Here is a 15,229-nt window from a genome sequence, read left to right on the forward strand (position 1 = left end):
CGAGGGCCCTCCGGTGGAGGTAGACCCGGAGTATATGATTAGCTCTGCCATTTAAATGACATTCACACTAATCGCTAATATCAGGTCTGTCAAGGTGAGAGAATGTGAGGAGGAATCTGTCAGCTCCCGTTGGAAGGCTGCCTCAGGAAAAAAAAAAAAAAAAAAAGGGCAGGGATACCTGATTCCTCTTGATGTCTGAAAAAAAAAAAATCCTCCACAGCTTCTGATTGTTTAACTCTGTACAGTAGACTTAGGAGCAGTGGTCGATAAACTTAATGCAGTCAGTGAGATTCTGCTTGTTTAGGACAAACTGGAAGGTAAAAAAAAGAATCAAAAAAAGGCCAGGCCCCTGCGGAATATTGTATTTTAGCTGTGTCTATATAGGTTTTATTCTTTGCAAAAAGAAAAAGAAAAAAACGGCATTGGGGATTCATTTCCTGGGCTATTAGATAAGAAATTAAATGCTTGTTGGAAATCATTCAGAGATTTCTTCCCCGGTAGCCCCATCTTTAAAACTCAAATGACCCTGCTCCCTCTCTTCCCTGAACAAAAGGAGGCATTATCAAACCTCACTTTCAGCAGTGCTAGATCCATTTGGTAAACAGCCTGTGTCCTACAGTAGTAATCAGAGGGTATTTTTGAGGGATTTGCAGGCTGGCCAGGAGGTATCCGCTGGAGTGATCTCTAATTGCTAGAAGCAGAGGCCTAGACTGCCTGGCGCTCTTTTGAAGCCATCGGCAGCAGCTTCCAGCCAGAGGAGCCAGCAGGGGGAGGCTTCCCACTGAGCCACTCTCCTTTTTCTTTATTTACTTCTCTTTTTTCGCCCTCACCGTGCCTTCGTTCTACTTTTCCCGCTTTTCTTGTGGCTCTGCTCCCCCACTTCTTTCTAACCTCTTCCTCCTATTTCTTCTCTAACTGTACTTGTTCCTTTTCCAACATTGACAACCCCCCCCACCCTACCCCCCCCCCCCCCCCCCCCCCCCAAACCCTCATCCACCAACCCCTCCTCCCCCTCCCCCGTCTTCCTACTCAGTCAATGAGCCAGCAATCACTTTGCAGACAGACATCCTCTGCTCAGTCGGCCATGTTCAATCCCTAGCACCGGTGGCTGATGAGGCATTGTGGTGACGTCAAGCACAGGGGGCTTTTTCAAGCGAGCTGCAGTTAACCTGTGGAGGCGCAGCCCTGCTTCCCAGGTTACAGGACTCCAACTGGCAGTCTTTGTAGAAAATAATTAATGTAATATGCCAAAGAGATGAAAGATAATGAGGCCAATTATTTTTTTCTTCTCGCCAAGTGAGGCGGAAGAAGCGAATTTATGTCAAATTGTTGGTGTATAATGACACCTAATACCACTCAAGCCTTTGTTACTATACACGTTTCTCTACCCCAGGGCAAACGCTTTTGCTCTATAAAGCAGAGTCTTAAAAATGGTAGATGAAAACACACACACACAGACACACACAATCGCTACATAATGATATGATACAGCAGTTAAAAAGTTGGATTGCTTTGCATGTTTGTAAAGCTTGGGCATAACGTCCACATGCTGGAGCTGGAACCATTTGCCTATAAAAGGTACAAAGAGACACACGATGGAAAGAAAAAAAAAAAAAAAAAGGTGTGCGCTGTCATCCACACACAGTCTCACAGAGACACAACCAGTTTTTTGGTTGTTTGGAAAGCAGCTCGCTCAGTGTGACATTGACTCCTCAGTGCCAATTCCACACTGGGAGCTGCACTTGCTAGCTTTGCTGCCAATCCAGGTAAAGAGATTACAGACACACACAATGCAGTCTTCTGTTCGTCTGCCAAGAAGAAAACCAGCCCTTTAAGCCCACAGGAAAAAACAACAAAAAAGAAGGCCCATACACAAATTCACACAGCCTTGGCCCTTTCCTTGCACAAAACCAAGAATCTCCCTTCTTCTCGAGGAACATGGCTTCTAATGTGTGCCTCACTTAGTGGGCTCCTCCATACAAAGCAGGCTTGTGACTAAAACAATCCAGCCCCGCGCTTCTTTATCCGGGTCCCCGACACTGTTGCACATTACTATTACTTGCATCATTCAAATAAAGAAGGAATTTGGCTTACAATCAGTCACACAGTCATTATAAAGCAACACTAATGGCTGATGTCTGCTTACAAACTATTGTAAAGCAACGTGAAAGGGAGTTACACTGGGATTTCATCATATTTCTTAATGGCGTAATTAAAAAAGGTGAGAGAGAACGCATGTTTCACCCAAAATAGATTTGAGTGCCACCTGCAATATTTTAACTCGCCTCCGTTAAGTAAAAACTTGTTGAAGACTAAAAACACGATGCAGACTGCAGGGATGACGCTGGGTTTTTGTTGTTGTTTTTTTTTTTAGCAGAACAGATTTTGCCGGGCAGGAATCAAACTTGCTTCCAATTACTCAGTTACTTATCCATGCCAGAGTATAAGCTCGCACTGGGATTGCAATGCTTTGTGTACTCTTGTTTTGAATTCGGGGGGATTTGTGCACATTAGGCGTGTCGCACAGAAGCTGCTTGTGATGAATCTAGTGAGAGGAGAGGCAGATCTGTGTAGGTAGTTTCCCTTGCAAAAGCTCCCAGTGTGGCTTACATGGATGCCACAGAAGAACACGCTGATGAAGAGAGTGGCAGCGTGGTGGCTAAGGAGGGCTAATTATGGTGTGGCAGAGGAGCACTTAATAAAGGTCGCATACGAGCCGCAAGACAAAGAATTAATCTATCATCTACTTTTTACTCACAAATTAAACCTCAACACTGTGGCGGATAATGACAGTTGCCAGTCTTTCATCACACTCTCCATCCCCTCCTCCAAGAGATGCCATTTTTCTCACCTCGCCCCGGCGCTGCCAATTGTGTTTGACAGTAAAATCACATTTTAGATCATGGATCATACATCAGCAGGCTGGGCGGGCACAGGCAGGGATGTCAGCAACATTTCTGACTCAGGGGCTCTTTCAAAAGCTTTGATTCACCCTCCTGTTCAGCTCCCTCTGTCATTCTGAGAGGAGCAGGAGAATTCATGTTGAAGGTGTTGTGAGTGATGACCAGTATGTGTCAGGAACACCAGGGAGAGCTTTAAATTTCTGGACATTTCTGTCAATATCTCATTCTTCTTTCAAGATAATGCATTCTGAAATTGATAGAAACTACTTGCATTTGTTTTGTATGAACATAAATAAATACAAAAAGATGAAGATATTTCACTTCTGATCTGGGTCAGGGGTCTGCAACCTACTGTTCTGGAGCCATATATGGCTCTTCATGCTGCCTGTAATGACTCCCTGACGTTTTAAGAAAATATGTATACCTAAAGCTAATTTGTATTGAATTTGCACAGGAGAATGTTAAACATGTATAACAGTTGAACATGTATAAAGCCAAAATAGGTTCAAATAAAACCAGGACATAAAGGAGGAATTGAATAAACCACCCTACAATTACTCCTGTACATATAGTTTTTCAGTATATATCGAAACTACAGACCTTTATAAGCTGTTATCCTCATTTTACAGGTTTAATATTTTATGTCTGCAGACAAATGTTTTCAGCTCTTGCGGTCATAAAGATTGCAGACCCTGGTCTGGGTTAATTAAAACAGACTCTAGTCTTTAGTATAAATGTGCCATTTTCACACTGAACCGGACCCGATAAAGTGATCTTTCAAGCAGTGCAGAGTCCGTTAATGTGAAAGTTGACTGGTTCAACATTAACTGCCCGAGTGGGTTCAAATCAAAAGCCGGTGTGTGAATTGTGATCTTATCACATTGGTGACATCATACCCGGGGCAACAGAGCACAGCGTGGTAAACAAAGGTCAAATACAGGTCCACTTAACTTCCTCCTCCCCACGGATCAACAGGAGCACTCTCTCATCTCTGCTTCTTACCAGTTCATCAACGTTTTCCCTGAATTTCCAACACAATCCCCTAATGGGCAATATTTACAATATGCTGCTTTGTCTTTCAAAATTTAACTATAAAATGTTGCACGTGATCAAAAAAAACTGTAGATTGGGTTCTTGAACAAATAAGAAATGTTACATCTGTCTGTCCTCGGTGCTCTTACACCAGGTTGCGAATGCTGTGTTCCGGGCCTGCGTTTCAGAGCGAAGGCTCACTGTGATCTGGACTGCCTGCGCCGCTGAATAAACCACCCTAGAATAGAAGTTAAACATATCCTTCTGAAACGTGTGCTAACTGATGTGTACAATCTTGATTTTCTCGTTCCTGTCACAATGTGAATGTCAGGAGAAGAAGGGAAGGTTGAAGGGAGGCGGAGTGGCGGGGACACTGCGGTAGAACGTGGAACAATAGGCGCCCTCTGGCATCAACCTCTGGACAGCCCAAGCCGCTCACCAAAGACACTGAACTCACCCACAATGAACCGCTGCAGTGGGAAGGCAGGCTTTAGAGAGTTCAATTTCCAACACAATTGGCTGTATTCTACTCCTTTAAATGCCAAGGAGATGGTGTGCAGCGTGCGCCTTTGTGAGGAGCTTTGCTTACAGCGAGTGTCCTCTAGCAGGAGAGACAGAGAGAGAGAGAGAGAGAGACAGAGAGAGAGGGGGAGAGAGAAAGACAAGGGGAAACAGAGATGGCGAAGACAGGCAGGATGCGGAAGACGCTATATGTGTGTGTGAGGGCAGAAATAGCGCGGCTGTGAAAAGAAGGCTGGATAAGACTGAATGACTGGGAGAGATAGAGAGTTTATAAAAAAAAAGATATATAAAGGTGGAGAGAAAACGAGAAGGGTAGAGAATGTCTCCTCGGGTTGTCGTTTCGCCAGGCTCGCGGGGACCGTCTGAAGGACAATGCCTCTACTAGTGGAGTGTGACGTTTGTCCTCTATCCAATTCACCACAGCCCCAAAGAAAACGCACCCGCAATCAAGTGTCGATCAGGCGGCTCATACACAATCAACTCCTGCGAAATACAATGCATTACAGTGATATACAGCACGGGCTTTAAGTAGAAAGAGAATAGGAAGAGAAAAAAAAAAAGCAGCGATAGCATTGAAAACAGGTGAGGTGAAGTCAAACATTCAACCTTAAAAGAGCACCGTTCTAATTCCTGGAGACAAAAGTATTGTTACAATGTCACAACATGTAAATGGCACATCTGCTTCCTTTCTACTTATAGTTTTTGCCGGAGCGTTTTCTTATTATGTTTTTGCGACAAAAGATAGAGACGTTTTGGGCCGATGTCGCTTGTGCAACTGCACACGTAAGCTAAACGAAACACTTAAAGAGCAGCTGCAGCGATGGCAAGTGTTCCAGGTGTGCACGACAGAAAGGAAAAATGTAGGAGTTATAAATATGCTCTTCAACACACGGCGCTTTGAAAGGCTTTAGAAGCCCTCAGTGAACTAATACAATGGGCGACTTGCAATTAGAAAATAGTCACCATGATTTTGGAGGAGATGCATTGTGTAACGTTTGAATTGTCAAGCAAAGAATGTGTTATTTTCGGCTGTTGCGGTGCTGCAGGAAACCGAGGAATTATTTTTTCATGAATCAATCTGTACGATAAAAAAGAAACGCAGGTGGGGGAATTGATTTGGTCTGCAGGCCGTCTGATGCCCATCACTGCATCTGTAGGCAATGGTAAAGTGGGCCAAGGCGCGAGTTTACACTGATAATATATTCAATGTCCTTCCGTTTGTGGTCACAGGGCAGCTAAGCCATTAATATTACACAATCACTCCAATGGCTCGGATGAATTATTCACATTTTCTTATGGGTCTGTGATATTCTCTGCAATTCATCTGAAGGACCTGTTGTTTTTTTTCTTCTTTGCCTTTTAAGATGAATGCAGCAAATATCTACTGTTTCAAATTCCCACTGGAACGAAATATCAAAAACGAAACGGCGGCCACACGAGAAGAAGCGCACCTGCCTCCCGCCTCGGTGTCACACTCCATATAAATACGTCCGCTGTCATCAGAAAAATTGCCAAGGAGGCTGTTTTTCTATCATTGTCTTCATTTGAAGGGCATTTTGCTGCCCAAAGGCAAACGCCTAACACGCGCTCTCCGAGCGTGGCGCCCGGCCCTCTCTGTATTTTTTTCCCCATTTCTTTTTTCCCCAAAACCGAGGGCTGGCAGTGCAGCAGACAGGGGAAGAGAGGAGCGAGGAATAAGAGAGAGTGAGAGAAAAGCCTTCATCTCAAAGCAGACCTCACACTGGGTTCTGTCACTACAGATCAAAATCCCCTCAAAGCCATAGATCACTTCCACTATAGTTCACATGTTTCACACTTAGAAACTGTTTACCAGACTCAAAGAGTTTGTCTGCGCTGCGCACACACACACACACACACACACACATACAGACACAGAGTACACACACTTAAACACACACGCGGACACAGATACAGTGGGAAGAGAAAGAGACGGAGCCGGCGCCGCAGAAACGAAACAGCTTTTCGATCTCAGCCGGCTGCGCTTAAACATTTATGCCGTTTGAGAGGATGCGAGCAAATATTGCCATTCAATAGTGTACAGCAAAACAGAGCTCGGCCCAGTTCAGTGAGATGCTGGCTGCGAGCTGACTGGCATGACAAACAGAGAAGTGTCTGCTCCTTCTTCTCGTGGAAATACCTGTCAGCGCCTGTCGACCGCTCACGATGATACGTACACGCATAAACAGCCGGGGACAGTCTGTCTCCTAAAAGTTCTTCAAACTACCGACGTGAGCCAGTCACAGCTGAAGCCGAGGGGCCCCGGTTAGGTGACGGCCCCGCGCGTGTTCTGTGCTGGTCGGCAAGTTAGGCCGCCCTGAAAAAATGTGATACGCCAACACCGCATTGTGGCGCAGGGAGGAAACCTGTCTTTGGAAAGTCCTCTGCTTGAGAGAGAAATGTCCCCTCATCTCAGATAAGGAGCTGATGAGATAGAGAGATAAAGTCAGTGCTTCTCCTGGGCCTTATCTGATGCTGTTATCTGACTGCACAGCACCCACCATCTCACAATCTTTACACCCTTTAAGCACCTCTCTGAAACACTCACACCAGCATCATCGCACACACACACACACATACACACGCACACGCGCGCGCTCTCACACCAGCCAATGCTCAAACATTCTAAACACCGTACTAGCTTATTGATTACTTTGACACGCTCCCATTGTTGAACAGACGGTGCACCTAATATCATGTGAAATGGAACTGTTCTGTGTTATCTCATGGGGAAAGGACATAAAATGACTATTTTCTCACCTTTCAGAAAGACAAAGGGGGAAAAAAAATGGAGGACAAGAGAACAGAAGCGGTGCACTTACCTCTATGTCTGTTAGTAGTCTTATCAAACATAAGCATGGCGTCGTCCACCTGGAAGACATAAGGGGAACACGGACATTAGCCCAATCTTTTCCAGCGAGTTCCTCACGCCACCTTATTGTCCTCCAAAATCACGTCTCATCCACTCACGGCAATAATTCACAAAACATATATTCTCGTGGCTTTACGTTTATATCTTTCTGAGCACCTCTCTCCCACATAATCACTCTGCGATTGCAGGATTATTGTCGAGTTACCATTTCCCTCCCCATCCGTAGGGTGTAATATTGATGACAGAGGAAATTCAGCGGTGTGGCTCATTTTGTAGATTGAGAAGAAGCAAAGATGCGACTCAGGAGTGACAACAAGAAGGGAAAGTAACAATAATGACTGGCGGGGGAAAGAAAGGGAGAACTGTGCAGACAATATGTTTATTTTGATGAACACCAATGTCCGGTCTTTGGGGGGTGGGGAGTGACAGATAGACACATTACACTAAGCGGGCGTGAGACAAATGGGATCCTTCCTCATCTCACAGCCGCAGCAGCAGCAGCATCCACCATAATATCATCCTTCATCATGTCCAATAAAGCCACACACAGACAGACTGCATTTTTCCCTCCTCACACATCCCTGAAAAACAGACCTCTAGACACACTCCTCTTTCTATAACTCTGATGAAATGCTTCAGAAACACACTGAGGCATGCTCATTTAGCCTGCGATTTCGTCTTAGGAAGAGACGGGGTGGGGTGGGGGGAAAGCGGCGGCAGACAGAAACACAGAAGGAACACTCTGCACCATTCACTCTCTGGTTACGGTCTCTAGGTAAGTGTAACGGTGCGCCGGCGAGGCTCGCCGCTGTGCTGCGCGCACACAAGCGTGTGCCTGTGCTTTTCCACGGGAGGGTTAAAAAACCTCCGGGAGGAGATTGGAAGAGACAAGAATAGGGGTCTCACTCAAGCCGAACTGTCTGATTGGATAAAGAGAAGTGCCTGGCAGCCAGGCAGACTAGCGCTGGCACACTGTTCGTGCCACCCTCTTGCCACACATTTGGCACACAAGACGTTGGCACAGCTTGTAGGGGTCTGGTTACTCACTGCATGGCTCACGGGCCACATGCGGCTCGCAGCCACTTTATTTGCGCCTCCCCAAAGTACTCCCAAAACGCCAACATGTTTGACTTTCAAGTAATCCATATACAGTACATGCTACACTTAGGTGCACCTAAAACAGTGTGAAGGATTCAGAGGCCGCAGGTGACGGCTGACGTCGCTGCAGCAAATAACAATTAACACGACATCAGCAGCTGTGGCAAACCAAAACATAACGGGTGTCAAGTATGTTTAAGTTATACAGACCATCTCATAACAAAGGGTATGTGATACCGGGGCTACAGAAGTGGTAAATGGTAAATGGTCTAGATTTATATAGCGCCTTCTAACCACACTGAGTGCAGTCCCAAAGCGCTTCACATATCAGTCATTCACCCATTCACGCTCACATTCACACACCAATGGGACAGAGCTGCCATGCAAGGCGCTAGTCGACCACTGGGAGCAATTTAGGGTTCAGTGTCTTGCCCAAGGACACTTCGACTCATAGACCAGTAGACTGGGATCGAACCTCTGACCTCTCACTCCGAAAGACGACCACTCTACCACCTGAGCCACGGTCGCCCTGTGGTGGACTTCAGGTCTTAGGGATCTGCCTCCAGTGTAACATGGCCATGATATTTTAAGGTATATTTAGTGACTTGTATGCAAACACACATACAAATGCCTACATTTTCCAATCAGGTATTTAATTTGAAGAAGCTCTTGAAGTGGTTAGCAAAGCTTGCCTCACAGCAAGAAACAGCAAGTTACCTTCCTCTCTGTGCAAAGTCTGCATGTTTTCCTGTTCCTCTATTTTTTTGGGGTACTTATTTCATTCAAAAGTGCAAAGATGGATGGACGGATGGATGGATGGATGGATGGATGGAAGATGTGCAGTTGTGTAGACGGTGACTGTTGTAACGACTGCATTTTGAGTTCGCACCAAGAGATATTTTAACATACTGCTTCAAATCCATCCTACTTAGAAAAACAGCTCTGGGAAATTGCATGCCCTTGAACCCCAGGTTTTTTTGGTTGGTGCATCTCCTATAAAGATCTCTCGCTGTGGCACACCTCACACTTTCAACATGGAAGTGCGATTTGACAATACAGGAAATATCCCTTTTTTGCACTGAAAGTACAGTCAAGACTGTGTAGCTCCGAGAGTAAAGAATAAGTACTCCTAATTTAGCCTTTTATTGACAGAAGTATCGGTACTTAAGTAAAGACTGTGTGTGCTTTCTCTACCTCGGAGTGTCGTGCAGCGAGTGCTGTGTGATTGAGCGGGACCAACAGTCTGCTTTTTTCCTGGCAGAGACTTCATCATCGATTACCAGACTAAAGCATCACTGACTAAAACGCCACCCTGGCAACATGAAAGCAAGACCATTTTTTGCGGTATTATCAAGAAAAATCTGAGGTAGTTTGGGGTATTATCGTGAAAAATTTGAAGTCAAAGTGTGGGTATAAATTCACCTAAACTACAAATGTGATACTGTAGCTTGCACTTTAGTAACAACGTTATTGTTTTCCTTGAACTGTTTTCCTTTGTTGACATAGCAGAGACGCATTTAAAAAAAAACCACTGTGGTAGAAATAATGAAGTTTGTAGTGTCTTTGAAAAATGTGCTATCTGATGTCTGTGTGGTGGGGAAACATTAAAGTGGAGTACAAATAAACAGCTGCCAAGAAATATCACCTGCAGCAACAGTTTTATAAACAGACATTTATAATGTCGCACAACCTCACCTCTGTCTCATGCCAGGCAATCTAATGAAAATCACATTAAAGTGAGAGGAAGCCGGATGAGTGGAATTTGTCGTGCTGAGGGTTTGTGATATCATTGACTGAGACTGAAGAACACAGTGAAACTTCGGAGATTGTTTATTTTCAACAATAACTCTGATAGTGTTCCTGGTACCTTCCCAGTTAATTACACTGTGGTGGAATTAAAGGCGAGAAAAGTCAGATTGAATTCCCTTTCCGTGGCTGGAATTCTGCTCAGAACACCAGAACCGGTCCCATGTCTCCGAGGTCTGACAGCGTGAAAGCTGCACTGCGGAGCTAAGATGGAATGGCATGTTTACCAACTATGGTAAACGTTTAATTTGACAAGCGCAGCTGACAGCCCACGATCATTTACATGGGAGACGGAAATTTATACCATTTGACTTCTGTCATCCAACGTGAGTTATACTGAAACAACCCGAGAGTCCGGGCATCGTGAGCAACGAAGGCAAAATGGCCAGCCGAGCATATATTCTGCTTTTTTAGAGACAAAGCCTTCGAGAAGCAGCATCATTATGACAAGTATTGATTACCAAGTATTTTGTGAAGTCTACCCTGTGACTCAGAGGTGAGGTGAAACTAATGATACCAACAGGCACTCCCAAAAACAAAGGAGACAGCAAGTCATTACTTATGACTTTAGCACGGTGATGTAACAGGTTTTTACCAAACTATAATACGTTCAAGCACACATGAGCACACAGTAAAGGTGGATACATACTCAGTTTTCCCAAGATGGCAACATCAAGACAAAGTAAGTTCATACGCTATTTTTGAATCTGCTTTTGTACACAGATGTTCAGGGAGCAGGGATGGAAGTAACAAATTGTAAACACTCACATCACTGTGGTTAAGTAGTCTTCTGGGTTTCTTTGACTTACACAGACTTTTAAAGTATGTAATTTGTCTCGGAATTGAACACAATTGACACCATATCTATTGCTGATACCTTCGGATCAGCATTCTTGCATCAAACAGAAATATCCTTAAACAAATCTATATTTATTTACAAGGACAACATCATAGTGTGATTTCACATGTTTGTCACATGTTTGTTTTTTGTTGTTGTTTTTATTTTTGTTCTTTGTCTGAGGTATATGCAAATTTCAGTTTTTCCTTCAGCTAAATTGAATGCAATGGACAATTAATTGTGTGTAAAAAGTTTTTATAATCTATGTTTTACTTGAGTTTTTTTTTTAACAATGCAACAGTAATTAAACTCGAAAACAAAATCTTTTTACCTCTGTCCTTTGCGAGAGTGCTCTTAGTCCAAAGCAAAATGACAAGTAAAACAGAGCAAAATACACTCGGAGCTATGAAATATGCTTCGGTTTTTTTTGGGCATACTTTTTAAAAAGATGGGTTTGTTGACACTAATGGGGGGGGGGGTTTGCATGGTTTACTTTGCGCTCAGCGTTACTTTTCTCGCCAGTGGATTGAAAAATGGCTACAAAGTGCATACTGGTCAGCTGTTGTTTTTAAGTACTCACTAAGTACTTAAAAAATGCATGAAAGAGTCAGAACAGAAGTAGAAATGTGTCAGTTGCGCACATCAATTATATCCTCCTGCAAGGACACAGTGCTTCTGAAGCCTGCCATGTCCTCTGTTTGCTCCACACTGCCTTAAAGCCGGCAGTCGCACCTCCATGGATTCACAACAGAGCTTCTCTGGAAGTGGATGGACACCAACCTGCTCCATCGTTTGATGGCAGGGTACAAACCCCTACATATGAACCTTGAGTGCTTTTATTGGGGCAAACCCCAATTTGTGTAAATAACAGTAGTCTTTCTCTTGGCCTGATGTTTTTAGTGATTTTTCTTTTATTTCTTTTCTTCATTTTTTTAATTGTATAATCTTTGTAAATTAGTTGGTTAACCACACATTTGCTTCACATTTCCAACTGTTTCATATGAAAAATGCAAAGCAATAATGGACAATTCGGAGTAACATTATTCATCACAGTTAAGTCTTTTCCAATATGCATACTGTGCATGTTACTATCATAAATTGGTGATGAATTGGGCAGCTATTTCATACCTCGGATCAATTTAGAGGTATGAACACATTTATGGCGTGCCTGAAGGGACCTTCAAGCCCAACCCTGACTCTAAAAGTGTGCCGTCTCTGTGAGGCAAGAGTGCTAACCACAACACCACTATACTGCATTTCGACCCAGTTTGGTTTGGCAATATATGTTTGAAATACGGAATTCAGCAGACAATATAAGATTCGGGTAATCGCAGCTCCATACGATCAAAGCTGGGTTACAATGCAGCAAGAGGCCAGAAATCACACTGCAAAACAATAATATCCATCTATCTTAGCTGCCTAGAGTAAAATGTGTGAGGAAAACATAATGGACTGAAAAAACTTTTTTGTAGGGGATATCCATGCACTTAATTTGTGTCCTCCCCTCATGTTTCTATCAAAGCTAACAAATGAAGCTCCTTGGAATCTGACTAGTTTGAATGATGAAAGCAGAGCGCAGTGCCATCAGCCGTGGGCCAACACCAGCCCCTCACACTATGTGACATTCAAATATGTGGCAGTCTGATATTGATAGTATTGCTACTGTAAAGCCATTTACAGCCTGAGAGCAGGCCGACTGTTACTCTGTAAAACGAAGCGAGGTCTATTAAAGGAAGTGTATTATAAAAATGTGTGAACTGTGTTGTTGTGACATTATTAGAGAAGGACCATCCTGTCAGCGAGACCCATCCAACAAAGAACACAGATTCACAGTGAAGCACTGATGGGCACTTTAACAAAGAATGTGCACATCATGTGAGGGTCACACTCCAGCAGGTCATACAATACAGCCTCTCTCTCTCTCTCTCTCTCTCTCCCTCTCTCTCTCTCTCTCTCTCTCTCTCTCTCTCTCTCTCTCTCTCTCCACTCCTCTCTCTCTCTCGATGCCACTTGCTGAGTCTATAGAACCATCTCCCGTGCTTCAGGGCTTTTCAATGTAGTTATTCAAGCAGAACACAACTGTGTGCCTCCATCTGATAGAAGGTTAAGGACCTCTTCACTGCTCACAAAAAAGCCCGCCACACAGAGGTGAGGCCAGGCTCACCTCAGGGAAGAAATCTTTCTCTGTCCTCCTCCTCCTTCTCTTTCACTCTTCCTTTTTCTCCTGGCACGGTGAAAAGAAAGGTTCAAAGGATAATGGCTGTCTTATCACTATGTAAAAGGGGAATGGGAACTCCAGCGAAGTGCCTGGCCTTTTGTGACAATGAAGAAAAGAGCAAAAGTCTATTTCACTGCGGTATATGCACTGGAACAGTCCATGACCACTTAAAAGGAGAAGGCTGCTGGAAGACAGTCAGGGGGCGAGAGGCCGGGCAGCTCTTTAACTAAACCTGCAGCAAACACATCTGAACCAAATAACCTCCTCCTAAAAAAAGGCCTGGCAGGAGTATATTAGGTATGTGAAGTGCTGGCTTAGTAGCAATACAACTCTTATTCACACTTCAGAGGATGGTGATTTCATACTGAAGGCCTTTTTTGGTGAGGAATTCCGTTCTGCAAATCAAGATATTCCTCAAGTATTACATTTGATTCGCATAATCTGCGTAAATGCTCACAAATCTTACAAAGACACTGAGTTGTGAGGTTTTAACCTGAAGTGCCTGGTCAGAAAATAAAATAAAAAAAATAAAAAATCCATCAGAACTAATACTGCAAGACTTAAGAGACTAGCTGCAGCCTCCAGGCACAGGATTGCCAGAGGAAATATTTGTCTTTTACAGGTTGGCTGGTTTGATAGATTAGAGGTGTTCATGCAGTATTTATTGCAGCTTTGAAAGGTTTACAGGATGCACACAGTTTTTCCAAATATTAATGTTTTTTTTTTTTTTACCCCTCCACAGGTAGAAGAGTTTTTCTTTCAATTTTTTTTTTTTGGGGGGGGGGGGGGGGGGGGTTAGCATAGTATACTCTCTTTCAAGTTCTATGTAGTCAATTAAATTATAAAAGATGTCAAAAGGTAGTTTTGAACTGATATATGACTATAAGACCTTGCCAATTCATTAAATCAGGTGAGACATTTTAAGTTTCATGGCAGTATCACTGATATCTCAACTTGGGTGTCTGTGTTGTGTCTGCTACTCTTTAGAAATTTTTACAAATGACTTGATGGTTTGGCGGGCCCGATCGGAGCCTCTTGTGGGATGGCTTTGGCCCATGGGTCTTATGAAAGACTGCTGCTTCCAATGGTCTTTATTTATTGGTGACTTCTTTGTTGTCTTCAGCTAAATTTGAAACGGTGACGTTTTGTGATGCTTTACTTGGACTTATATGGGAGTCACATCAGTGCAACAATTAGTATCTGATCCTCAGTGACACACTAGTATTCCTATAGTATGCTGACAACGTCTTTATGGAACTATAGAAAGCAGTGAAATTCTGGTATTTTTTTGTCTCTACACGAAGTGAATGGCCTTAATTCTCCTCCTTTAAGAGCGTATAAAAAAAAAGAAGAAGCTAAATTTCCTTCAGTGATGCTCTGTTACACAAATATACATACATTATCCAACTTAAGAGTCATGCTGAGTCAGAGAACCCATTAGGGATTGAGTCGTGGGATCAAACTACCATCTGGTGACTCCAGAACGATAACCAATACACCCCCATGTAACCATTCACCAACAAGCACAAGGCATTTATATGTTACTTCCATATGACCCATGTGGATAATCCACTTGGATTCTATTCCACCATGACTTTACATTTACTTCTGCCTGAAGCGATGTTGTTGTTAATTATGACCACAGACAGAAAAACACTGTAGATCACAACTCTTTCCCTCAAGTCGCCTCAAATGCTGTAAGAAAAAAACATCTTAAGAGTTGTTGACATTACCCCGAAATGTCCCAGAGGAGGTGTCCAGTGATATTGACGATAAGGGTTTGATGTCACTCAAGGCACAATAGGACTGAAGGTTCCATGTAGGACCGGCGTGTGTGTGTGCCTTGTCTTGAAATGCAGGAGCGTAAGCCCCTTATAAAGGCTGTTTCAGGTGTACAACATGGCTACATTTAAAGCTAATGG

At 43.6% G+C, this 15,229-nt stretch overlaps 1 protein-coding gene across 9 annotated transcripts in view; it reads right to left on the reverse strand.

Moving 5' to 3' along the window:
• msi2b (musashi RNA-binding protein 2b) overlaps nt 1-15,229 on the reverse strand; it is a 267,667-nt gene that overhangs the window by 103,087 nt on the left and 149,351 nt on the right. For all 9 annotated transcript variants that reach the window (XR_013936935.1, XM_080509412.1, XM_080509418.1 and 6 more), the window contains exon 7: nt 7,298-7,346. Coding sequence is in view for 8 of the 9 variants with exons in the window: in XM_080509412.1 (XP_080365538.1) it covers nt 7,298-7,346 (49 nt within the window). In the remaining variant the exon portion in view is untranslated. The remainder of the gene's footprint in view (nt 1-7,297; nt 7,347-15,229) is intronic.

The sequence above is a fragment of the Blennius ocellaris genome (assembly GCF_963422515.1).
Source record: "Blennius ocellaris genome assembly, chromosome: 14".
NCBI classification, from domain to species: domain Eukaryota; kingdom Metazoa; phylum Chordata; class Actinopteri; order Blenniiformes; family Blenniidae; genus Blennius; species Blennius ocellaris.